The 26,441-nt window shown below is 41.7% G+C and overlaps 1 protein-coding gene across 4 annotated transcripts in view; it reads left to right on the top strand.

Moving 5' to 3' along the window:
• Positions 1 to 26,441, top strand: part of MYRIP (myosin VIIA and Rab interacting protein) — a 438,913-nt gene that overhangs the window by 391,642 nt on the left and 20,830 nt on the right. For all 4 annotated transcript variants that reach the window (XM_033930406.1, XM_033930409.1, XM_033930410.1 and 1 more), the window contains exons 12-13: positions 19,418 to 19,606; positions 24,697 to 24,858. In XM_033930406.1, coding sequence (XP_033786297.1) covers positions 19,418 to 19,606; positions 24,697 to 24,858 — 351 coding nt within the window. The remainder of the gene's footprint in view (positions 1 to 19,417; positions 19,607 to 24,696; positions 24,859 to 26,441) is intronic.

Below are 26,441 nucleotides of genomic sequence, written 5' to 3'. Positions count from 1 at the left end.
GCTTTCCTTTAAATAATGACAAACAACAAAAGTCCAGAGGTTCCACAGGAATAGAAGGAGTTCTAAAAAAAGGCAAAGACTGTGGAATACAATGCTCTTGAAGTGATCTTTACTAAAACAATAAAAGCAAGTCCATCTACTATCCACTCTAAAGAGCAGCTGACACAATTGGTAGGAGTGGACCCAACACAGTCTGCATTTTGGCTTACACAAGCCTTCCTCAGGGGTCCAGGTCAGTAACCACTCAATGGATGTAAAAAAGAGGATAAGAATTCAAGTGAAAACACCTTACTCGAGAGAAAACCAAAAGTAAAGTTGAGCAGCTGCAATGCAGTGTCTATAAATAACCTTTTGTAAAACCACAAATATTTTAGTTGTCATTGCTTTCTTGGGAAATTACTTACCAAAGGTTTTCTTTTGTCCTGTGCTTATGAGAGGATCAGAACCTTACCCTGACGTGAACGATGCAACATGCACCATTCTTATCAGACTGTATTGCACAGTTTCTGGTGCTCAAACCATCCAGCTCAGATTTAGATTTGGGGAAACTTTATTGGCACTATTGTTTCCACGTGTGTTGACAGAGAAATACATAAAAAGGTGAAAATTAAAAAAAATAAAAAATGTTATGTTAGTGATAATAGTAAAAATAAAATTGCAAACCATGGAATGATCAATAGCAAGCACATTTTCAGGATTTTGGTGATAGTATTGGCATTAGCCAGATTAATTTTCCAGCCCAGTAACAGGACATAACATGTGCAACTATAGACCAAAATGAGATTTTGATGAACTCTTATAGCAGTGTTCTTCAATGCAAGGCTTGGGGGCCAGTGGTGAACCCTGGAGACTCCTGGGGTGGCTTTCTTAATCATTCTGGCTTTCCTCCTGTTATACTCTGCCTCTCTACCAAAGCTTATGGTGGAAAAGGGGAAGTGAGTTGGAGGAGAGCCACATGCTTGTAGGACAAAGCATTTCTCAATAGACGAAAAGAATGTATTTGGAAATGCCTCCATCCTTGAGGATATACTCAATGAAATGTTTCAAGATAGGTTGATGAGGTGGATGTTATTGACACAGACTGATCAGCAGTGTCGAAGGAAGATATTTGGTGGTACTCCTTCAGTTCATTTGGACCCAGAGTGGCCCTCAGGAAAGACCACTGCCCCATTGACTTAATATTTATTGAAGCCAGCCTTTTTATGAAGGGCAGTCAATAATTTATCTACCTCAATGTGAACGAAAGTAGCAACCATGTTAAAACAAGTTTGTGCATGTTGTGGCATGTCTCAAGGTTACTATGCACAGTTGCAGCTCAGTGTGAATCTAACATTCAAAGAGACAGGATGTCAGGAGAGTCCTCATGTGAATCACGTAAGGAACTGCTAGATTTGGAGTACTGTTCAGTGATAAAATTTCTCACGAAAGAAGAGAAAAAGCCAAAGGAGATCCGTGAACTCATGACTTCAGTTTATGGTGATTCTGCCCCATTATCCTACAAAGTAAAATGTTGGAGCAAGCAATTTAAGTGGGGTTGAGTCCATTGAAGATGACCCTCACACTGGACGGCTTGTGGAAGCAACTTGCACAGAAATGTGCAAGAAAGTCGAGGATTTAATTTTGTTACACAGACAAATTAAGGTTTCCCAAATACCTGAAGAAATGAGCATCTCAGCAGGTACAGTTGGGTAAATAATTCATGAAAAGTTGGGCATGTTCAAGGTTAGTGCAAGATGGGTTCCAAGAATGCTGATAACATGTCAGAAGGCCAGGAGGCTCCAGTGCTGTCAGGAGAACTTGGAGTTGCTCTGTGAAGATCAAGCAAATTTTTTCATCATTTGATGACTGGAGATGAGACTTGGGTTTTTCACAGAGATCCTCAGTAAAAAATGGAGTCAATGCAGTGGAAGCACAAGTCATTCTACACCCCCAAAAAGTTCAAGGCAGAAAAATCTGCAGGCAAAGTCATGGCAACTGTCTTCTGGAATGATGAAGGACTTTTGGTTCTGGAGTTCATGCCATACAAGACAACCATAACCAGGAAAAGTTAACGCTAACACAACGATCACTTTGCGGGAGTCAATCAAGTAGAAAAGATGAAAACTCACTGAAGGTGTGCTGCTTTTTCATGATAATATGTCATTGCATATGTCACAACAATCACAGGCTGCCATCCGAGAATGTGGGTTTCAACAGCTAAACTATCCACCCTACAGTCCTGACCTGGCTTCCTTGAATTATTTCCTGTTCCGAGTTTTGAAGAAATCTCCCCATGGACAGTGGTTTTCAAGTGAAGATGTCAATGAAGCTGTGGCATCCTGGTTTGAAGGTCAAACAGAAGAATTATTTTCAAAGGGGTTAAAGTCATTGCAGGAAAAGTGGATGAAGTGTATGGAGTTATCAGGGAACTATATTGTAAAATAAAATAAAAAAAATGTTGAAAACTTTCCTACTGAGGTAGAATTACCTAAATTATTGAATGCCCTTTGTAGATGCACGATCTTTTATCATCATGAAGTCACCATATTCTGCTGTATAAAGTGGCAATCTATTAGTCTCATTAAAAAGCTTGCTCACATACAGATGTAGAACTGGACATCTACCTACCTACCTAAATCCAACCATCAGGATCCCATCACTAAAGAAGTATCTAGCCAGCCCAGTGACTCAAGAACAAGTCCTGTGTACTGTCTTGAGACAGATTCCCAGTTTGGTCTCTGGGTCAGGTCTTTCATTTGCTAGGATGACTTTGGTGAAACTGCTCCTGAGGCAAGCATTCACAAATTCTGGGGTGAGGAGAGAATTAAAGTCACTGCTTGTAGATGGCACTTAGGGGGAAATTCTATGTATGTGAGCTTATTCTATAAGAACACCTACACACATAGAATACTAGCATAAACTTGCATCAACATACCTACATTTAGGAGCATAACAGGTCTATGACTGGTGTAAATTTGAGTGCCTAAGCGTGACATTTATGGGCTTAAACTAGTTTACAGAGGTGTAAGGTGGGAGAAGAGAGATATGATAGAGACATTTAAATACCTCCATGGCATAAATGCACAGATGCAAGTCTCTTTCAATTGAAAAGAAGCTCTGGAGTAAGGGATTCATAGGATGAAGGTGCTGTAAAAGGAGATAGAGTCAAGAGTATTCCAAGGAAATACTTCTTTATGGAAAGAGTGGTGGAAGCGTGAAATGGCTTCCTAGCAGAGGTGGTGGAGATGAAGACTGTATCTTAATTTAAGAGAGCATGGGACAAGCACATAGGATCTCTAAGGGAGAAGAAAGGACAGTAGACGGTATGGATTTGCAAGCTGGATAGGCTGTATGGTCTTTGCTGTCATTTTCTCTTTGTAAATGTTAGACCTCTCATTCCTTCTCCCATGTGAACGACCCCTTTCATACACGTGCTAAAACATATGCACATTAAGGTTATAGAATAGTACTAAGCATGTGGCTGCCATGTATATGTGTAAATATACAAGTTCATGCATGGATGGCTGTTTGCTATAAATTTCAGCACAACATATGGGTGAAAATTCTAAAATGGTGCCAGTGGCATAGTTAGGGGGGACAGGAGGACGGACCGCCCCGGGTGCCATCTTGGTGAGGGATGCTGGCACCTCTCCTCCTCCCCACCCCCTCCTCCTCTCCCACCATGCCCACGCCTTCACTTTCCTCTAGCTCTTTACTGGCGCTAGCAGCAGATCCAACCTGCTGCTCGTGCTAGCCTCAGCGCTCCCCTCTGACATTACTCCCTGGTCCCGTGACTAGGAAATGACATCAGAGGGAGAGCCGGCGCGGGCAGCAATTTGGAGATGCTGCTCGCGCCAGGGGAGCTAAACAGGTACGGGGGAAGGGAAGTGGTATGCAAACGTCAGGGGGGGCGAAGAGGACGAGGGGGCGCCACCAACCTGGGTGCCTCCCACCCTCGCTATGCCCGTGAATGGTGCCAAAAACTAGGTTCCGATAAGGTTGGGCGCTCAGTGTTATTCTATAAAAGGCACTCTGGGAAGTTCGCTATCTATAGAATAGCATTGACTGTTGAATTCCATACTCAACTTTGGGTACGCAGACTTAAGCCACCTGAAACCTGGTATAAATCCTGGCGCGCAAGTTGGGCATAGATCCCTGCTGGTCCATAACACTGCACAGAACCTTTGTGAACTCGCATGACCTGCTCATGCCCCTCTTCTGGCCACATCCCCTTTTGAATCGTACAGGAGCTAATTTAGACACCCATTATTCCAGAATGGCATGCGGCCAGATCAGGGCCCAAACAATAATTAATGCCAATTGAGCACTTGTTAACTCCGGTAATTAAACTAATTATTTTGGGTGTCCATCTGGGATCTGCGTCCAAATTTGGGTGGTCTTTGTAGAATTCATAAATGGTGCTTAACATTCAGCAGCCTGATATAGAATTTAGGGATTACAATTCTGTTCCTGGGCATCTCCTTTGACTACTACTATTAATTATTTCTAGAGCGCTACCAGACATTTGCAGCACTGTACAGCGTCATAAAAGGAGACAGTCCCTGCTCGAAAGAGCTTCCAATCTAAACAGACAAGACAGACAAACAGGATACCAGGGTGGGGGTACAGTTAGGGGGGATGGTTAATCTGCTGGCTAGGGTGGTGAGCAGTGGGCAGCGGGGAGCAGAGTTATGGATTGAAGGCTATATCAAAAAGGTGAGTCTGCTTTTAAACAAGGGAAGGGACGTGGCAGACAAACTTAGGTAGTTTATTCCAGGCATACGGGGCATAGATGAAAGGAACAAAGTCTGAAATTAGCAGTGGAGGAGAAGAGCAGAGATAAAAGCAGCTTATCTAAGGAACGGAGTTCATGGTGAGGTGTAGAATGAGAGAGGAGAGCTATTGAGGGGCTGCAGAACGAGCATACTTGTAGGTTAGTAATAGGAGTTTGAACTGAATGTGGCGGCAGATAGAGAACCAGCAAAGTGATTTGAGGAGAGAAGGTGAGTGTAGCGAGGTTTGCAGTAGATAAGTCATGCAGCTGAGTTTTACACTGATTGCAGGGGTGGGGGGGGGAGGAGAGACGGTGCGGCGGGAAACCTGTGATGAGAACCTATCTCGTATAATAGCATCAGTACACCCAGATATGTTGCAGAATACCAGCACAACCTGGCATGGGTACACCTAATATTAACGTGCTTGCGGTTATACCAGCTACAGACTTTGTATAACTGTAGTCATGTAAATGCAGCAATGGTGTGTGTGTGGATTAGAGTATAGTGTAAGCTGTGTGTGTAAGCGGCAACACCACCCATGATCCGCCCGTGTGAACACCGCCTTGCATTTACTCACTGTGCCGCTTACGTGTGCCATTACAGAATAGCTTTTAGCCGATTAGCTGTCACTTTCATGTGTAAGCGCACACTTGTCTGGGAGAGTTCTGGTATCCATAATAAAAAAAGGCTAAGCGTGCATACGCTGTCGAAAATCCTTGAGTCCTGGTGGCGTGAGCTGTGCTTCTGTGCTAGTGCTCACGGCACCTGCGCTAGCGCATGTGCCAGCGACTCCTCCCTCCCACTGCCGATCCTCTTCAAAGCGGCCTGCTGAGGTTCGCCAGCCACTGTAGCGAACCTTGCAGGCCGCTCTAGCAAATCCAGGTAGGCGAAGGCGGGACGGAGGCTGCAATCGGCAGCGGCAGCTGCTACTCCTCCAGCCGCCTAGCTCCTCTCCGCCGGCCCTGGCTGGCAGCCCCCTCTGCCCAGTCCTCTCTGCTCCAGTGGCCCGCGCAGGAGAAGGAACGGATGAAACAGGGAGACTGTGCAAAGGGAAACAAGGGGGTTGACAGGACGGGAAGGGGACAGGGAGGGGGAGGAAGCCGAGGAATCTCTAGCACCCATTAATGTAACGGGCTTAAAGACTAGTTATGTATATTTAAACATGCACCTAGCATTGAAATGCGGGGGCCCAGCTATTGCCCAGATTGCAGAGTTGCAGAAAGAGCTCCAGTACTTGGTCCCGGCTCAGGACCGTTACTGTGATAACCAAAATGACCTTTGTTGGTGGGAGAGTGGAAAAACAGGGGGAGTGGAGTGGAGATTCGTGGTGTCGGATTCCAACCCTGATTCCAGTGCAGATGGAAGTAGAAAGAAAGGGGAAAAGGCTTTTGGGTGAGGAAATAAAAGAAAGAAACATTACAACACAATCAATTTAAAAGCCAGCTCAAGAGCTTTCTTTTTAAAGACGCTTTCAATTGCTCTTTATAGTAGTAATCCATTCTGCTTAATTGTGTATTCTACTCCTAATAAACTAATTTGTTTTCCCTTCCCCTTTGTATATTACCCTTAATTGTTCTTCCTTTTCTATCAGAAAATGTAGTTCTCTCCCTTCCATCCTAATGTTTCCCGTTCTATTTTGTTTATGTTTAAAGATTTTATCTTTTTATTCATTTTTGTTCTTGTTTACCCAATATTAATATTTTATGTACATCGCTTAGTAATTAGTGATAGGCGATTGATCAAATAATGAATAAACTTGAAACTTGAAACTTGTAAATCGCAGACTACTGTGAGATTGTGCAGAGACTCTTTAAGAAACTACTTGATCCCTTCATCAGTGTCCTGGGCCTGTGGTGGACACCGGTGGACTCTTGTCCTCCAAACCTTGTACCTCAGTAAATCCGCTAGTCTGTTGCCAGCCTCTCTGCTGTTCGTTTGTTGTTTTTTTTTGCAGCTGGACTAAAACACCTACAATTTTGGATGCTTTATCTACTGGTTCCCCCACCATTATACAGAGTTTCTCCTGCTCATAACTTCATGGGAAGTTTATTTATTTATTTTTTTTTCTCCATCAGCTTTGGGAAAAGTGCATGGCTTACATCTTTGCATCTTGCACAACATAGGAAGAAATGCATTTCTGCTTATATTTCTCCAGTGTTGCACTGCATTACACTTCTCTCTCCGTATTCGCTATGATAGGGGATTAACAGAACCGCAAATACAGAAAAACCGTGAAAAACTTTTTCATATGTTATTCGCTGTTTTCTATTAAAAACCATTGTGAATATGGTAAAACCACAAATAACATGGTGGGAGACCTGGCCTGTTCCTGGGACCAGCGATTTTTTTCTGTAAACGCTTGGAATCAGCAATTTCTCTATGCAAGCTGATGTAATTTGGGGGGAGGAGCCAGCAAGCTAAAAACCATGAATAATCGAAACCGCGAATACGGAGGGAGAAGTGTAATTTGTGCTGTGTACCAAGGATTGCACTGCTTTCTACAGTATTAATGCATGTTAATATGCATCACAGATTGGTATTATCTGTATTTCTTTATTCGTGGCCATGTAACAGGAGGGGGTCATTTTTAAACTTTCTTTTTGTGAGCGTAAAACTCTGTTTTAGGCACAGAAAAGGATTTTGATGAAACTTAGCCATGGTTATTTGATATACCGCCTTGCCTTTCCTCCACAGATACCAAAGTGGTTTACAACATATTGACTGGGGAGAGTGTAGCGCAGTGGTTAAAAGCTACAGCTTCAGCACCCTGGGGTTGAGGGTTTAAACCACGCTGCTCCTTGTGACCCTGGGCAAGTCACTTAATCGCCCCAGGTACATTAGATAGATTGTGAGCCTGCCAGGACAGACAGGGAAAAATGCTCAAGTACCTGAATAAACTCATATAAACCGTTCTGAGCTCTTCTGGGAGAACGGTATAGAAAACTGAATGAATAAAAAGGTATTCTTAGCATTTTTCCTATCTGTCCCAGTGGGCTCACAATCCAACTATTGTACCTGGGGCACTGGAGGGTTAAGTGACTTGCCCATGGTCACAAAGGGCACTCCTCCATGGTTACACATGTAAAAGCATATAAGATAGAACAGCTCATATATGTATGCAATGCATGTTTCGGTACATTCTAGAGCGGAGTGCAGGAAGAGCCGCAAAGTGTGCATGTTCTTTTGCACCTACTCCAAAGGTGGTATAAACGTCCATGACTTACAACAAGTTACGGTTTGACTTGTACCAAATTGCATATTTTACTATTCGGCCAAATATGAATAAACAAAAACATGATTCAGCCGAATACAAATACTGTAATGGGCATTGAGCTTTAACATAACAAATAATAAAAGAAGCTACGTGAAATCAGAGATCAAGTGTTTATTTCCGTTTTGCAAGCTGCGGCGGAAGTGAGAGCGTGCACAGTAGAGCGCTGAATTATTTGTATTTGTAGATGCTTTTTTGTAAATTCAGTGAGATTTAAATTGTTCCAATTTTGAGTGGTCTTCAGTTTTTAGGAAAGATTTAAGGTTAACGAGGAATGATTTGAATCTATTATAGCACTTTAAAATGCTTTATTGTCTACGTAATTTTATTATTCCTGTATTATTTGCAGTTATATTGTTTGTTTTTACAATTGTGTATATTTGATATGAACACCACTTAGACGTAAGCGGTTTATAAATTAAAAAAATATATATAAATCACTATTTGGCCATATACGAATAACGTATTTGGGACACTAGTGATTTTTACTGGTTTACCCACATGAGTGCTTGTGGAGGTTATCTTAGAAGCATATACACATCCAAACCACAGTGTTGTCTTTACTGAAAAAGGCAGTATAGCAAATACCCAATAAACAAAAATAAACGTAAGACTTTGTAGAATACCACCCTTTCCTAGCCATCCACAGTTTTGAAAATTTATAGACCAGGAAGAAAGAACACTGAGGTTTGAACTTTGAAGGAACTCACCTCCGGATTCTCTAACCAACACCCATGTTGCCTTCTTAGTGCATCCCAGAGTGCACCAGGAAGGGGCCTAAGGCCCTGATTGGCCCAGGCACCTAAAGTTCCTCCCATTCAATTCAGAAAAACTAAGATGGCAATTTTGAAACCCTGCAGTCTCTCTGCACTGACCTATTGTAGGAAACAGGTAAAAAATAAGAGATATTGCAGATTTCATGCATATTTTTATCCACATGTTTGGGGGGGGCGGGGAGGTAAACTGAGTTAGAATTTTAAATTTTCTTCTTTCATGTGTGTACCTTCAAAAATTCCTTTGAAAATTGCCTAGATCTCTAAAATGTCTACTAGTTAATTTATAGCGATCCTCACAGATTACTATTTTTGATTTCCCTAGCAAAGTATTACTAGTTAATTTCCACATAAACACAGACCTCAAAATTGCCATGTGCTGTTTGAGTCATTGCATCATTGGAGAAAATGCAATTTCTTCCCTATAGCGTGTCACTGACAACAATGTATTTTCATTGTGGAAATGAATTTCATTTTCAGAGTCATGAGTTTGCAGCCTTTTAACATTATTAACATTTGTAAGGTACATTATTCACCTGAGGTACTTACAAATTATTGGGCAAGATTTTAGAGCAATTTCTGGCATAAATCTAATAAGTATTTTACTTTAATTGCATGAAAGCTTTCAATGTACGCAGTCTGAGAAAATTATAAATGAATAATTTTTTTCTCAAAGTAGCATGCAAGCATAGTTCATTAAAATAAATTCTGCAAAGTGAAAATCATAAGCTTACTCTTGGGGGCCTGGTAGCTTTCTCCTGCTTCCATGGGCTTTCTGTTCTTTTGGAATTCTACTGCGCCACACTGGGTTAGGCCAATGGTCAATCTAGCCCAGTTTCCTATTTCCAACAGTGGCCAATCCAGGTCACAGTACCTGGCAGAAACCTAAATAGTAGCAATATTCCATGCTACCGGTCCCAGGACAAGCAGTGACTTTGCCCATGTCTGTCTCAATAGCAGACTATGGACTTTTCCTCCAGGAACTTGCCCAGACCTTTCTTAAACTCAGCTACACTAACCACTGTAACCACATCCTCTGGCAATGAGTTCCAGAGCTTAACTATTCTTTGAGTACAAAAAAAAATCCTCCTATTTGTTTTAAAAGTATTTCCATGTAATTTCATTGAGTGTCCCCTTCATTCACATCTCCCAAGGTTTGTTCCCATTATATAACTGACTTTTTCCCCTTCCTATCTAACTCAGCAACAATGACAGCAGACTATGGCCAAGGGCCACAGATTGTGTTTCCTTCTAGAACTCAGCGTACACCTTTTGCACAGAACCACTAGGTGCCACCAATTTATCATAACCATGGCTGGTTTAAGTTCAAGCTAGAGAATGATATGGGGACAAATTTTTCCCCGTCCCCATGGGAACTCATTTTCCCATCCTATCCCCACAAGTCTTTGCCTGTCCCTGCCCCATTCCTGCAAGCTCTGACCTATCTGCACAAGCCTCAAACACTTTAAAATCATAAGTGTTCGAGGCTTATGCGGTTAAGGCAGAGCTTACAGGAATGGGACAGAGAAAGCGATAAAACTCGCGGGGACGGGAAAATTGAGTTACTGCAGGGATGGGGAAAAGTTTGTCTCTGTGTCATTCTTAAGTTCAAGATCTGGACACTGGTACGACGAATGAGGTGATTAAATTTGCGGACGATACAAAATTATTCAGAGTAGCGAAGACACAGGGGGATTGCGAAGATCTGCAACATGACATATTCAAGCTGGAGAAATGGGCATCGACATGGCAAATGAGGTTCAACATGGATAAGTGTAAAGTGATGCATGTTGGTAACAAAAATCCCATGCACAAATACAGGATGTCCGGGGCGGTACTTGGAGAGACCTCCCAGAAAAGAGTTGGGAGTTCTGATCGACAAGTCGATGAAGCCGTTTGCGCAATGTGCGGCGGCGGCGGCAAAAAGGGCGAACAGAATGCTAGGAATGATAAAGAAGGGGATCATGAACAGATCAGAGAAGGTTATCATGCCGCTGTACCGGGCCATGGTGCACCCTCACCTGAAGTACTGCATCCAGCACTGGTCGCCGTACATGAAGAAGGACACGGTACTACTCGAGAGGGTCCAGAGAAGAACGACTAAGATGATTAAGGGGCTGGAGGAGTTGCTGTACAGTGAAAGATTAGAGAAACTGGGCCTTTTCTCAAGTTTTAAGTTTATTATAAATTTGATTGATCGCTTATTCAAAATTCTAAGCGATGAACACATCAGTAAAATTACAAAATTAAGGGGGCAACAAAACAAAGAAAGAACTAAACCTTACGAAACATATTTAAGACTAACTTTACAAACATATTAAAACAAGAGGAAAGGATGGGGAAAGAAATACAAATTGGCGATAGGAGAGAAGACAATTATGGTTAAAAAAAAAAAAACAATAGGAAGGGCGAGAACAATGAACCTCAGAGAAGTTATGGAGTTGGAATGAAACTCCTAGTCAAGATTTCTAATTATCAAATGCATCCTTAAAAAGAAAGCTTTTTAGTTTGCTCTTAAATTTATCCAAATTGTTTTCTTCCCTTAAGTAAATAGGGAGGGAATTCCATGTTTGAGGGGCTGTGACAGAAAAGATGAAATGCCGCCATGTGTTAATAATTTTAAGTGAGGGAATAACTAGTAAATGTTGATCATTGGACCTCAATAGTCTAGTTGAGGTATAGGGAATCAGTAATTTATAAATGAAAGTTGGAGTCTTGTATAGCAAAGATTTGAAAGTAAGCAGACTTAATTTATACATTATATGGTGCGCGACTGGGAGCCAGTGCGCTTTCTTAAGAAGAGGAGTCGAATTTCTTAGCTTTTATTATAAGTTTAATTAAAGCATTTTGAATGATCCATAGATGTCTGATTTCATTTTGGGCTATTCCCTTGAATAGGGCATTACATTTCTCCCTCGAACAGAGGAGAATGAGAGGGGACATGATCAAAACATTCAAGGTACTGAAGGGAATAGACTTAGTAGATAAGGACAGGTTGTTCACCCTCTCCAAGGTAGGGAGAACGAGAGGGCACTCTCTAAAGTTGAAAGGGGATAGATTCCGTACGAACATAAGGAAGTTGTTCTTCACCCAGAGAGTGGTAGAAAACTGGAACGCTCTTCCAAAGTCTGTCATAGGGGAAAACACCCTCCAGGGATTCAAGACAAAGTTGGACAAGTTCCTGCTGAACCAGAACATATTTGTGCAGACAGTGGGTGCCTAAATGTTAGTGCCTAATGTGTGGAATTGCTTTTTTTAATTTCCCATTGCCTCAGGTACCCATTTGGATTATAAACTGTTTAGGGCAGGAGCATATTGCACCTGAATACTTATCTGCACTGCGTGCATTGGTAGTGCTATATAAATGATAAGTATCATCATTATTAATGTAGAGGAGAAAAGAGCAATAGTGTAATTACTGACAGAAGGATTATTGAATTCTTTCAGCTATTCAGTAAAACACAGACTTCCACTCGGTGTCGTTTGAAGAAAATGTGAGGTATATGTGTTAATTAATAGGATAGAATAAGTAAAGATGCACATGAAGACAGGTAACTAGACTCAGACATCATTGATCGCCCATCCTGCTTGCAATGTTCTGGATCTGTTACCGCCTAATTGGCACTTGCAAGACTTAGTGCAAAAAGCATTAGGAATGTTTAAAGAGCTGCAGAGAACCCTTGCTGTCTTTGATTCAAGCGCCTTTGCTCTGCGACAAGCAGCCCTTAGCTTGCTTCTTAATGGCCATCTCTTCGCCTCCCTGTTGATTTATTCCGTAAGCTGAATTTTACTTTTTTACTTTTCTCTGCTAAATCTGTGGACTTCCTAACTTTTATCTGAGCCTATAGATATGTACGGGGAAGAAACAGGTTAGAGAATGGCATGGGGACAAATTTTCCCCCATCCCCGCAGGAACTCATTTTCCCGTCCCATCGCCACAATTTCTTTTGCTGTCCCTGCCCCATTCCAGCAAGCTCTGTCCTCATCTGCACAAGCCTCAAACACATATAGATTTGACTCTACACTAACAAGTAAATGCTCAAAATACAGCAATAGCTTCAATGGGGGAGACCAGCAAACTTGTGGCATGAATTATTGTCTACACCAGGGCTGCCCAAGTCCAGTCCTTGAGATCTACTGGCAGGCCAGGTTTTCTGGATATCCACAATGAATATGCATGAGAGAGATTTGCCTGCACTGCCTTCTTGGTATGCAAATCTCTCTCATGCATGTTCATTGTGGATATCCAGAAGACCTAGATCTCGAGGACTGGACTTGGACAGCCCTGGTCTACACATTTAAGCTACATTATTGTTTAGAGAGGGATTCCTTATACAACAATGAGGGAGGTTTCATGGCGACTCCAGGAAGTACTTCTTCACCGAAAGAGTAGTGGATCATTGGAACAGACTCCCACTCCAGGTGATAAAGGCCAGCAGCGTGACGGATTTTAAGAGAAAATGGGATACTCACGTGGGATCTTTAAGGGAGTAAATTCAGGGGAGGGGATACTTGGAATGGGCAGACTTGGTGGGCTATAGCCCTTTTCTGCTGCTTTTTTCTATGTTTCTATGTTTCTAACAATAGGTTTAGACAGTCTCCCTTAAGGAGTCTGTACTAGTACCGCCCGATTCATGATTCGAATCGATTCACCGATTCATTTCGGGTTAATCGATTTGAATTGATTTACCCCGCCCAAAAAATCGGCCTCCCGATTCATTGACTGACCCTCCCCACGCGCCCTTTAAAGCAGGAGCGGCAGCGCTGCCTTTTGCTGGCTTGCCGCTCCTGCTTTAGAGGGCGAGTGGGAAGGGTCATTTGGGAAGTGGCTTACCCGCTGCTGTGCTCTCCGTCTTCCCCCTGACCTCCCGAATCAATCTCTCTAACTTCAGCAGCCTGCAATAATATCGCTGGTGCTAGCAATCTTTGCAAGCTGCTGAACGGCTTCGGAGCATCTACTCTCTGCCACGGTCCCGCTCCTTCTCTGACATCGGACTTTGGAGGGGGAAGAAATAATGGGTCTGAAAATAGAGGAGAGGAAGAGAGATGATGGACAATGGGATTTAGGGAGGAAGGAACAGAAAGGGAGAGAAGTTGGACACAAGGGATGGTGTGGAGGGGGGATAGAGATACTGGATAGGAGGGTAGTTGTGAAAAGAAAGGTGGACCCTGGGGTGGTGGGGAAGGCGGGAGAGATGCTGGATGAAAGGATAGTTAAGAAAAGGTGGATCTGTGGATGGAGACGAAAAAAAAAGAAAGATGCCACACCTCTGGGGGAGGGAAGGGAAACGGAAGGGGAGGACAGAGATGGCAGATGGATAGTTAGAATGGAGAAAAAAGAAAGAAGGAGACCCTGGCAAGCAAGTTATCAGAAGACAACCAGAGCCTGGGACCAACAAGATTTGAATGACTAGACAACAAAAGGTAGAAAAACTAATTTTATTTTCCCTTTTGTGATTACAATATGTCAGATTTGAAGTGTGTATCCTGCCAGAGCTGATGTTAGACCGCAAATGTGAGCTAGGATTTAAGAGAGAGAGGAAAAGTCTGTTTTGTTTGTTTATTTTGTTTACACCACAGCACCAGTGTGGTTAGGAGAAGGCAAAGGGGGTGAAGAGGCTATAAAAGGGGTGAAGAGGCTATAAAATAAACCCACCAGGATGTTTGAGAAAAACACCCAATTGGGCAGGAAAATCGAATCGAATAACCAATTCAGTAGGCTGAATCGAATCAAATCAAAATTTTTTTTCCTGAATCGGGCAGCACTAGTCTGTACGAGTGTAAAATCCAACTCCATCCCTCCCTAGGTAGGGTTACCAGATTTTCCATCTGGTAAAAGAGGACACGTGGCCCCACCCTGTTATGCCCCCGGGTCAGCCCTGCTCCACACCCAGCCCCCAACCCATCCCCCAAACCCATCCCCACACAAACCTCGTCTCTTCGGGCCTGGAATGGAGTACATCTGCGCATGCGCAGAATCGCCCCGGCCCCGATCTCACCAGCTTTCAAAACCTGGACAAAGTGCTGGGTTTTGAAAAGCCTTCCAAAGAGGACGTCTGGGGAAATCCGGACATCTGGTAACCCTACCCCTAGGGATTATTATTTCTAATTGTCCTCATTAGAAAGTAGGAAGAAAAAACATACAAAAGACCCATTGCCAACAAAAAAAAAAACAAGTTGTTTCTCATTAACTGTTTGTTTTCCTGTTTCCCTTTTATTTGGCAAGAGAGATGTCTTTACCAGCCACCAGATACATTTATTCAAGGCACATAAAATAAAATATAGTCCTAGGCCAGACATGGGTAACTCTGGTCCTCGAGGGCCGGAATCCAATCGGGTTTTCAGGATTTCCCCAATAAATATGCATTGAAAGCAGTGCATGCAAATAAATCTCATGCATATTTATTGGAGAAATCCTGAAAACCTGATTGGATTCCGGCCCTTGAGGACTGGAGTTGCCCATGTCTGTCCTAGGCCTTTAAAAAGACCATTTAAAGTCCCAAAGAGTGGAATCCTAGGAAAGTCCCAACCAGGTTTCGGCAACTGAAATTGCCTTCCTCAGGGGACAACGTTCAGAACTAAGCTTTCCCCGATCGATCTCAACGATCTTCACGTAGCCATGGAAGATATTTGCTCCCTCCTTAGACAGTGGTGTCCCTCCCCGTCCTCTTCTCTGCTCCCCTCCAGCTCCTTCTTGTCCCCCCTGCCACATGCATGCCCCCCTTCCCTTCTCCCGTACCTTTTTAATTTTCCAGGCGTGAGCAACCTCACAAATTTGCTGCCCTTGTCGCGTCGGCTATCCCTCTGATGTCACTTCCCAAGCGTGGGACCTGGAAGTGATGTCAGAGAGAGGCAACACCGTTGTGGGCAGCAAGTTCACAATGCTGCTCATGCATGGAAAATTAAAGAGGTACGAGGGAAGGGAATGAGTGCATGCACGCGAGTGGAGCGGAGATGAGGATGGGTGCTGGCACTCCTACCTAGACCACGCCCATGGTGAACCTCACCCCCCACACTCTCCTTACTATGCCACTTGACAAGCAGGGTAACCTAGATTAATTCCAGACTTTCCTGGGGGCTGGAGATAGGGGCTGCTATGCCGGCCTTTTAAGTTAATGAATGAGAGAGCACAATCCTAAAAGTGAAAGGGGTGCCATTGGTGGGGAGTTAGTTTTATGCATAATTTGGATTGAAAATTACCTATATCGTATACTGAATATGTGTGTGATCGGGCAAGCTGCTCAGTCTGAGAAGTGGTTATGAGACAACTCTGAAAGGAAAGCAACAGGTTTCCCTATTAACATGGAAAATCTAATGAATCCCAAAGGAAAGCACTCTTACCTGAAATCTGCACTTTCTTGCTTCTGCTAGAAACCAGATAACTTGAGCAGGCAGAAACAAAGGGGAGGGGCAGGAAGAGTCAGGACACTGGCTGGGCATTCAGCCTGCCCTCGCAGCCCAGGAAGTCTGGGAAGTGTAGTTTAAAGCCCTTTTTCCACATACAGTACTTGTATTTCTACCAATGGAGATAGATAGATAGATAGATAGATAAGTTGAGTTTTAGGCTATGTCAGGGGTAAAAACAGAACAATTCAAATCATATAATAATTTTTTAAAAAATTGCAGAGAAAATTAAACGTCATCTGTACCATGTATAGAAAACAAAGAAAGTGTTCACAAAAAGATAACAAACATTAATAAGAACAGTGCATGCAAAGAAAATAAGTGACATTCAACTTGTGTGGGGGTTTTTCACATTATAAAAGTTGCCATAATATGGCATTGACACACAATTTACCTTACAGCCAGTTCCTGAAGATCAATAGAATTTATTCCACTCGTAATAATGTTTCATATCAAATTAATATTATGATTAAGAGATTTGAAGAAAGAGATTTTGGGCTCCTTTTACTAAGGTGTGCTAGCAGTTTTAGCGCACACTTAGTGCACTCTAACGCCTCCACAGAGCTTGTGTTGTATTTTTCGTGTAGCGCAGGGTTAGCGTGCACTAAAAACGCCAGCGCACCTTAGTATAAGGAGACCTCTATGTTAACAAATTATACGAGAATGCACAGCATATAATATGTTCCTATCATGATTCAAAATGTTGTGTGATCGTGGCACAGAGGTAACCCCCCTCTTCAAACCCAGCATGCACCCAAAAAGGGAGAAAAAGCCTCAGACTAATGTAGCAGTATAGAACCAAAAGGTACAAATCAAAACTGCTTTTGATATTTTCACTGGCAAAAAAATCTCCCTCACAGAACAGCTTAGGTTTAGAAAAGGCAAAGTCACCCGTAGGCACGTTCAAGGATTTAGCTGCAGATCTGCCTAACTCTGTAACACTGTGTGCAAATTCCATTATTACTATTATTAATTATCATTTCTTTAGTGCTGCTAGACATAAGCAAATTAAACATGTAAGAGACAATCCCCACTCAATAGAGTTTGCAATCTAATTAAAACAGATATAACAAACCCAATCTGAGGTTTCACTGGTTGTGCTTTGCCCTTCTGCTCAGCCTATTGTATTCTTGCTGACCATTGTTTTATGTTCTTTTTGTAATCTTGGTATCTCTTGTTGACTCCTCAATAAACATATTTTCAAAAAAAAAAAAACAACAACAACAGATAAATATGACAAATAGGGGTTAGGGAATGCCCCAACCCACCCATTCCCCTCGAATGGCTACACCCCCTTTTTGGATCCATGTATAAAAGTAAACACATATGTCTTTATAGAACAGTGACTAGAAAATGCATGTGTAAATTTTAATTATTGCTAATTAGCACCAATAATTGATTGTTAGCTGGCAATTATTGATGCTAATTGGCTTATAATGCAATTAAATTGCATGTGTAAAATGACCATGTGCCCAAATTTGCATGCATGATTTTTAGTGCCATTTTTCAAATTAGAGGGTTAGGACCAAATTCTATAAATGGCGTCCCGATTGTAGGCGGCAGAAGGCACCCTACCGCTGTCCAACCAGCCAATTGGGACGCACATTTAGAAAAAAAAAAACAAAAAAAACCCCGAGGCAAGCCGCTTACACCGTAGGCATATGTCACTGTTGAAGGAGATACGTAGGGACGTTTAAGCTTGCCCAAGGCTGGGCGTGATTTAAACCAGAAGTGGCCTTAGACAAGCTTAGATGGCCCAAGGCCTACTTCAGCTTGTCTGCAATGTTCTTTGCTCACATGTTTAAAGACAATAGACTGTTTCCAGTCCAATTTTTTATATGTGAGGTTGCAAACAATTGGACCCCTGAGGAAGGCGTGTTCGCTGAAACACAGACCATGTAGGGTCCAGTTGGATTTTTATCACAGTATTTTTTATCATTGTACTTTTTTAATTGAATTTTCATGGTTTTATATGTCAGTGTTTAATAAATTTTTTCCAGAACATCTGTATCCACAGTTTTTGTTTTTGTTTTCATCAGTGGATTGTTTTCACTGTGGATCATTGGGTCTCCCCATTTTTCTTTGTTGACCTGAAATATAGGCCAGCAAAATGCTGGTCTACATTTCAAATAGGCACAGCCGCTGAGCCGATCACAGAGAGGGAATCTCCCTGCTACAATCAGTTTAGCGACTGCAGCAGGGAACCTGGCCCCCCTTCAAAGTCGGACGGCAGGAAGGATGCCTACTCCCTCCTGCCGGATCACCTGAAGGCCCCTTCCCAAATGTCCATAGTAGGAGGATTGCCCAATTCCTCCTGCTGCAACAACAAACCCTCCCGACACAATCCAAGGCAGGAGAAAGGCCCACTCCCTCCTGCTGGAACCTCTGAAGCCCCCCCCCAAATGTCTACGGCAGATGGAGTGCCCAATTCCTCCTTCTGCAACGGTATCTGACCAATCGGAGTCTTAGGCCTAAGACTCCAGTTGGCCCAGATGCCTAAGCTTCCTCCTATAGGAGGGTCCTTAGGCATCTGAGCCAATCAGGGTCTTATGCCTCTCCCTGATGCATCCCAGAATGCACCAGGAAGGAGAAGGCCCGCCATTTTGCAGTGGCAGGCCTGCCAGCAGGAGGGAGTGGTCATCCCTCTTGCCAGCCATCAGTTAAAGGTATGAGGGGACATTTGGAAGGTAGCAGGAGGATCTTGGGGGTGTCAGTGAGTTGTCGTGGTGGAGTCGGGGAGTGTCAGGGGGATATAAGGATCTTGGGGATCTTGGAGTTGCTGTGGCCGCTAAACTGATCATAGCAGGGAGATCCCCTTGCTGCGATTAGCTATGCGACAACGCGATTCTCTAACCAGCGCCTATGACATGGACACCAGTTAGAAAATTGGGGTGGTTATAAGGTGTTAGGCATCTGTCTGTTAGGCAGACACGATTCTATATAGGACGCCCGTGTGCGATTCTTAAAAGCCACTTAGGTGGCTACTGAGACCGGGCATCCTATACAGAATCAGGCCCTTAATGTTTCACTTTTCTTAAATTGATGTATTTATTTACATTTAAAAAAAAAAAAAATTTAACCATGAGTTTCAATTTTCTACAATTTTGTTTGGAGAGATGATGAAAACTAATATTAGCCTGAAAAGAAAATAAACACTACATGCAATTGCTAACAATATGATGTTGTTTATCCCTGTCTGCTTTTGGACAAAACAGAAATACTCTGCTGTCTCGCTCTGCAACATATCAACAGAAGTGCTAAAAGTCATCAATGCCACAGAGGAACTTATAGCCGAAACCACAAGCCCATTAGATTGTCCTGCAGAGACATGTGACAGAGGGCCATGTCCTTTAGCTGTTGATCCTGGCAAACTAGATGAACAACTCACCAAACTGGAAGAAAATGTAAGCATGCCGTATCATTTATCTATATCTACTGTTTCAGGAAAACCAGTAACATCCTACATTGACCCACTATTTCCTTTGTCTAGCACTGGCATAAACAGTCTGAAATCTATTATTGTACAGGTATGCAATGAACTCACAAGTTTAAAGTGTCAGTATCTATAGCATAGTAGAGTGCTGTCTTAGAACACTGTGTAGACCTTCTGAAATGAATTTCTGGAACATTTATACTGTTGAAAGATAGATTATTATATGGGGAGGTCAATTTTCAAAATTCCTGGGCTCCTGCCCTATTAAATACCACTAGCTGGCACTAGAGCAAATATTGTGTGATTAAGTACCAATAAATATCTGATTTGACCACTGTGACACTATCCAGATAGTGAAACAGAGTCCAAAGACTAGGGAAGATACTATGGAATTCAATAGGGGTTACATAAAAGGAAGACTAAGGGCTCCTTTTACTAAGGCTAAACCGCACGGTACGCTTCTAGAATAACGCCAGCTTAATGCTGGCATTAAGGTCTAGTGCGCGGGGCAATTTAGCGTACTATTCCACACGTTAAGGCCCTAGCACACCTTAGTAAAAGGAGCCTTAAATCCATTGAAAAGTTCTTCTAGAATGTCTTTATTGATGTACTGTATATACCGTATTTTTTGCTCCATAAGACACACTTTTTTCCACCCAAAAGGACATCTCGGGATGGAAATCTTGGTGCGTCTTATGTAGCAAAGATACAAAATTTGTACCCCCCCCTCCCCTAGCGTTGTAAAACACCCTCCCCCCTGCCGCCGCACCTTTTCAAAACACCCCGCCTCCGCCTTTTTCGGAACACTGTATCATACAATACAAAGGAAGAAATCACAACCCTATTAAAAGTACATATATGTATGAATAAAGTTAAAAGTGCACATATGTATGAAAAATACATGACAGGCATAGAAAGTCCTTTGTAATGAAATATATACTGGACCCCAACACGATCCGTGTTTCGGCCAAATAAGCCTTCCTCAGGAGTGTAAAAGGTAGCCTAAAGAAATAGAACAGCAAAATGAAATTAAAGTAAACTATAAAAATACATACAGTATATAAACTATAAATATAAATGTAAAAAATGTAATATGCACCGGAGGTTAAACCTTAAAATACTGCTGAGGTGTGCACATAGATTTCATTGTAAGCATGCAATGAATGCGCGGAACACTGACTGACTGAAGCAACAGTGACTGATACTGCATTCACAGAGGTTTGTGTCTGTTTGCACTTACCAGGTCACGTGCTCTCAATTTATATTATATCGTTGTATATTTACCACAAGATCACAACTCCTGATGCAGTCTTTTAAAGTGCCCCGTGTTGAGTTGTATCTTCTTGATGGAAACTGAGAGCGTTCTAGTTTTGTCATTCCAAAAAATTGGTGTTTGGACTTCATTTGGCATCTTGTTTTTGGATGAGCATTTATCTGACCCTATTCCTTTTGACTGATTTACTTTTGTAACATTTGTTTTATTCCCTTTTTGGGGGACTTTACATTTTTGAATAATATACTTGCCTGATGTAAATTTTTTAACCTTGGTGGCTGCTTCTCTTAAATATTTTTTTACCATTCTCCTCATAATGTGATAGTCTCTTTTTTTAAAGTTAAATGCGATGTATTGGATTTCTTATGTGTACTTACTCCAGAAATTATATCAAATCTGATCATGTTACGATCACTGTTATCAAGTGGCCCCTGCACTATTGCCTCCTGCACCAAATCATGTGCTCCACTAAGGACTAGGTCTAGAATTGCTTCGCCTCTCGTCGGTTCCTGAACCAGCTGCTCCATAAAGCAGTCCTTGATTTCATCAAGGAATTGTACCTCTCTAGCATGTCCTGTTACATTTACCCAGTCAATATTGGGATAATTGAAATCACAGAAAAATTATCACAAAGGCTAAAGTAAGAAAATTATCAGAAAATCAACACAGTTTTTTTGGCCTGTGATAATTGTGTGCTCACTCAACTATTTAGCAGCAGCTTGAATTGAGCAGAGTTCTGTGTTCACTGAGGTCTTTTTTCCTCCACTTTTTTGAAGTGATTTGTGGCAGTGATTTTGACATCTTTGGATGAGAGTAGCGTATTTCTGTGTTGATTTTTTTGGTAATTGAAATCAGCCTTTTTTTTTTTTTTTAATTACCCAGTTAGCAAGCCTCCCTCATCTTTGATAACATTTCAGCATCTGTCTGTTCATCTTGGCCAGGTGGATAGTAGTATATGCCTATCACTATCCTTTTCCCCTTTACACATGGAATTTCTACCTATATGGATTCCAAAGTGTGTTTTGGTTCCTGTAGAATTTTTAATCTATTCAATTCAAGACCCTCCTGAACATATAATTCTATGCGTCCACCAGTTCGATCCACCATATCTCTACACTATAATTTGTACCCAGGTATTACAGAATCCCATTGGTTATCTTCCTTCCACTACGTCTCAGAGATGCCTATTATATCTATCTTTTCATTTAGCCAATATATTCTAACTCATCTTGTTTTTTAGTCTTCTGGCATTTGCATACAGACATTTTGAGCAATGTTTATCATTCCTATTTACAAATTGCTCATCAGTTGACATGGATAATTTGCAGTCTTTAAAATCTGTGTGCTCTGTATGGTCTCTGTTGCAACCTCACTATCAAGCTGTCCTATCTTCCCTCTTTGGGTGATAGCTTTTAAAGATACCTTGTTCCAAACCATGCACTTTTGAGCCAGCCTTCTCTCAGTTTCTAGTTTAAAAGGTACGTTTTGGGGTTTTGCCAGATACTTATGACCTGAATTGGCCTCCGTAAAGATGGGATACTGGGCTAGATGGACCATTGTTGTGATCCAGTAAGGCTATTACTATGTGTTTATGTCTCCTATTTAAATGTTCTGTAATAAAATGTATCTTGATCTACTTTGGAAGTCGGGTATTGGTATTGTGAGCTGCTGTACAGAAGACCTGGACCTATTTCTTCTTCTTGAGCCATTTGATGCATGTTTAGAGCTCCCAGGATGACATGAGTCCTATCCATTGTTGAACAATGGCCCTAGTGACTGGCAGAGTAGAATGTGAAAAATTAAAAACAGGGACATCGTAACTGAAAGCCTATGCTGCCATAGATCTCATATGTTAAAATACATGTTTTTAATTTCTTAAACATATTGGATGTCATTGTTAATTAAAATGAAAATTAAAAGGCAACTAGATTCAAAGATTAAGAACATAAGAATTGCCATATTGGGATAGACCAAGGGTCCATCAAGCCCAACATCCTGTTTTCAACAGTGGCCAACTCAGGTCCCAAGTACCTTGCTAGATCCCAAGTAGTAGAACAGATTTTATGCTGCTTATCGGAGAAATAAGCAGTGGATTTCCCCAGGCCATCTCAATAATGGCCTATGGACTTCTCTTTTAGGAAATTATCCAAATCTTTTTTAAACCCTGCTAAGCTCACTGATTTTACCACATTCTCCAGCAATGAATTCCAGAGCTTAATTATACATTGTGTAAAGAAATATTTTCTCTGGTCTGTTTTAAATCTACTATCTAGTAGTTTTATTGCATGCCCCCTAGTCCTGCTAGTATTTTTGGAAAGAGTAAACAAGTGATTCACATCTACCCTTTCCACTCCATTTAGTATTGTATAGACCTCGATCATATCACCCCCCGAAGCCATCTCTTCAAGCAGAAGAACCCTGCTTGCTTTAGCCTTTCCTCAAAGGGAAATCGTCTCATCCTTTTTATCATTTTTGTTGCCCTTCTCTGTACCTTTTCTAATTCTGCTACATCTCTTTTGAGATACGGTGACCAGAATTTCATGTAGTATGCGAAGTGCGGCCTAACCATAGAGCGATACAAGGGCATTATTTAAACAGTATCTTGCTAGCATTACCATAAAATACTTTTTATTTTTATTTAATTTATTTGTAACCCGCTTAAAGGCCTAAGCAGCTCCCAATAAAACATACATAATAAAAACACAACAGTCATAATACACAAAATTAATTAAATTATCCTACTCAAAATATTTATTCACCTGTTCTCAAAAGGCCTCATATTGCCATGGTCTGTCAATTTACTTCAGGTAAATGCTTCAAATATTTTTTTTTATTTTTTCATATATTGTTGCGACCACAAATTTTATTAGTCTAGTTTTCCTTAATTTAGGATTTTCTGTCATATTTTCAATAGATTTTTGTGAAATATTTGGGGTCAGTATTCAAAAGGTACTCATTCGGTTAGCAGGTGCTGCTAATTGGAAAAAATGCTGGCAAAAGGGATATTAAACAGCACTAACCCAATAATTTTGCTAAATATTTCAGAGGACGTTTTCTGGTGATATTCAGCTAATTAGGTAAAGTTAGGAGGGCAAAAAGGCACTGAATATACAGTATTGTTTTTAATTTAATTTTATATTTTATTCCTTAAATTTTTAGCATTGTAAACTGACCAGATACATGCCGATGGTCGGTATATCAAATTATAAATAAACTTGGAAAAAAGAAAACAAACACTGAGAATTGTGAGCTGAATATCACCCCCTTTATTTTCATGTTAGGATGAAGCTGAAAGGAGATAGAATAAGAAGTAACTTCAGAAAATACTTTTTCACAGAAAGGGTTGTGAATGCATGGAATGGTCTTCTGGTGGAGGTGATGAAGATAAGAAATGTGAATTCAAGGAAGCATGGGATAAATACATTGGATCCCTAAGGAAGAGGACAGGCAGACTAGATAGGCCATATGGTCTTTATCTGCCTTCATTTTTCTGTTTCTATGTGCATTACTAAGGGCTCCTTTTATCAAGCCGTGCGAGCGGTTTAACGCGCGTTAAACCGCCGGCCGTGCTAACCGCTACCGCCTACTCTTGAGCAGGCGGTAGTTTTTGGCCAGCGCGGGGTTTAACGCGCGATGAAAAGTCGCGCGCGTTAACCCCGCTAGCGCGGCTTGATAAAAAAAGCCCTAAGTTTTTCCTTTGTTGTATGTATCATAGGCATTCAAGTTTATCCATTTATGCTACACACCCTCTCCATCTAAAATAATGTGCAGTCATTTTAACATTCTAGGTTTACCTGACAGCGGGTTCTGTATATGGATTAGAAGGCCAGCTGAATGAACTGGAAGACTCTGCACGCAAAATCAACAGTATTACAACAGAGTCAGAATTAGCTGATCTAGAAGACCAGGTTGCAACAGCAGCAGCCCAGGTCCATCATGCTGAGCGCCAGGTGAGAAAGCCTTTTTCACTCTCTCTCTCTCTCTCTCTCATCCACATGTTTCGGAATTTCATTGTTGCCTTAAAGTTCCATTTAGTTCCTTTTGGTGTCTGGAGTTCTGTCTTACTAGCGGTATGTTTCAAACTATTTACATAGTTGACTGTAAAAGATAAGCTGAAGCAGTGCTTGGCTTGACTGTGGGTGTTTAGGAGTAGATATCAGTGGAAAGAAATACCATTAAACCATCAAAGTGAGCTAATATTTGGTAAAATAATTTTTGACCATGCCAGCTCATGTTTGTATTACTGTCTGTGATATTCTACAGACTTGATAACTCAACATTTTGGTTCATTCTATAACACAGTGTAGAATTTCAAGGAGTAATTTCAACATTTTTGCGTAACAATATTATCCCTTTCCACTCAGCTTCAAATTCATGGGCCCTAGAGTCTGGAATAATCTACACCTTTACTTGCATCAGGTTCCCTTCTATTACATCTTCAGAAGAATGTTAAGGACATTTCTTTTCCCTCATAATGACTGATCTCTATCCTACCCCCTGTCTAGAATCTGCTAATTTTATAACTGATCCCAATTTTATTGTACGCCACAATGATTCCTAGAAAATTGTGGGATATAAAAAAATAGTATGGTATATACTGCATCCATATATTTTGTTGGTGGATCCAAGTTGGAACCAATAATCACTGGGGAGCAATTGGCATAACTATGCACACTCCCCACTGGCACACAGCTCAGTCCAGGCTAGAACTGGGGTTTCTGAACCAAAATGATGTATGCAAATATAGTCTGAGCAAAAGAGATTTTAAAAAACACTGCAAAAGCAAAACTGCAGGCAGAAGCAAGAAACAAAGAGTATTAAGCACTTACAGTCACTGATATTCTCCTCTAGGACTCTCCACTTCTAAGATACTCTTCTGTATCTCTTTAACTCAGGTACACCTTCATAGTTAGTTTAACCCCAGATGTAATCTCCACTCTTATCTTTGTAGATTCTAGGGACAACTCCTGCATCCTTTCCTGCCTCTCAAAACCCAGATACCCTGTTATTTTCACCTGCTTCTTCAGCTGCTCCTCTCCTTTCTCCTCCTCAAAAGTAACAGTGAACTGGTTACCTGTTCTAACTTACACCTCCAAGCAAGTTCAGAAGCCTCAGCAATCCTGCCACTGCTCACCATTTCTTTACTTTGTATGGCACGACAGCCAGGCTAGCCAAAGTCTTTGATCCCTCGCCGGCAAATGGTACAATGGACAGGATATCAGAGCCAAAGATTCTTCTCCACACTCTGTGTACGATGGCTGGGGAAGCAGGAGCAGGGCTAGCATTAGAGCAATTGCCTGGGCACACAAGTCATTAGGGGCCCCAAGCCTTCCCGAAGTGGAAGAAAATACAGTTTGCTAGCATGCTTTGAGTTCCCTCTTAAATTTCTATCCTGAGCCCGCAGGAGCCCAAAATAAGAATTCAAGCAGGGCTAGAGTTTTGTACCAATCAGAATCTCCCTCCAAAAAGGGCCTCCTCCTACCATTAAAAAAACCAAAACAAAACTGCAGAAAAAATGTACAAGGTGCAGGAA

This window comes from Geotrypetes seraphini, chromosome 2 (assembly GCF_902459505.1).
Source record: "Geotrypetes seraphini chromosome 2, aGeoSer1.1, whole genome shotgun sequence".
Taxonomy (NCBI): domain Eukaryota; kingdom Metazoa; phylum Chordata; class Amphibia; order Gymnophiona; family Dermophiidae; genus Geotrypetes; species Geotrypetes seraphini.
The sequence above is the reverse complement of the archived record's forward strand: the minus strand, read 5'-3'. Positions and strand labels throughout refer to the sequence as shown.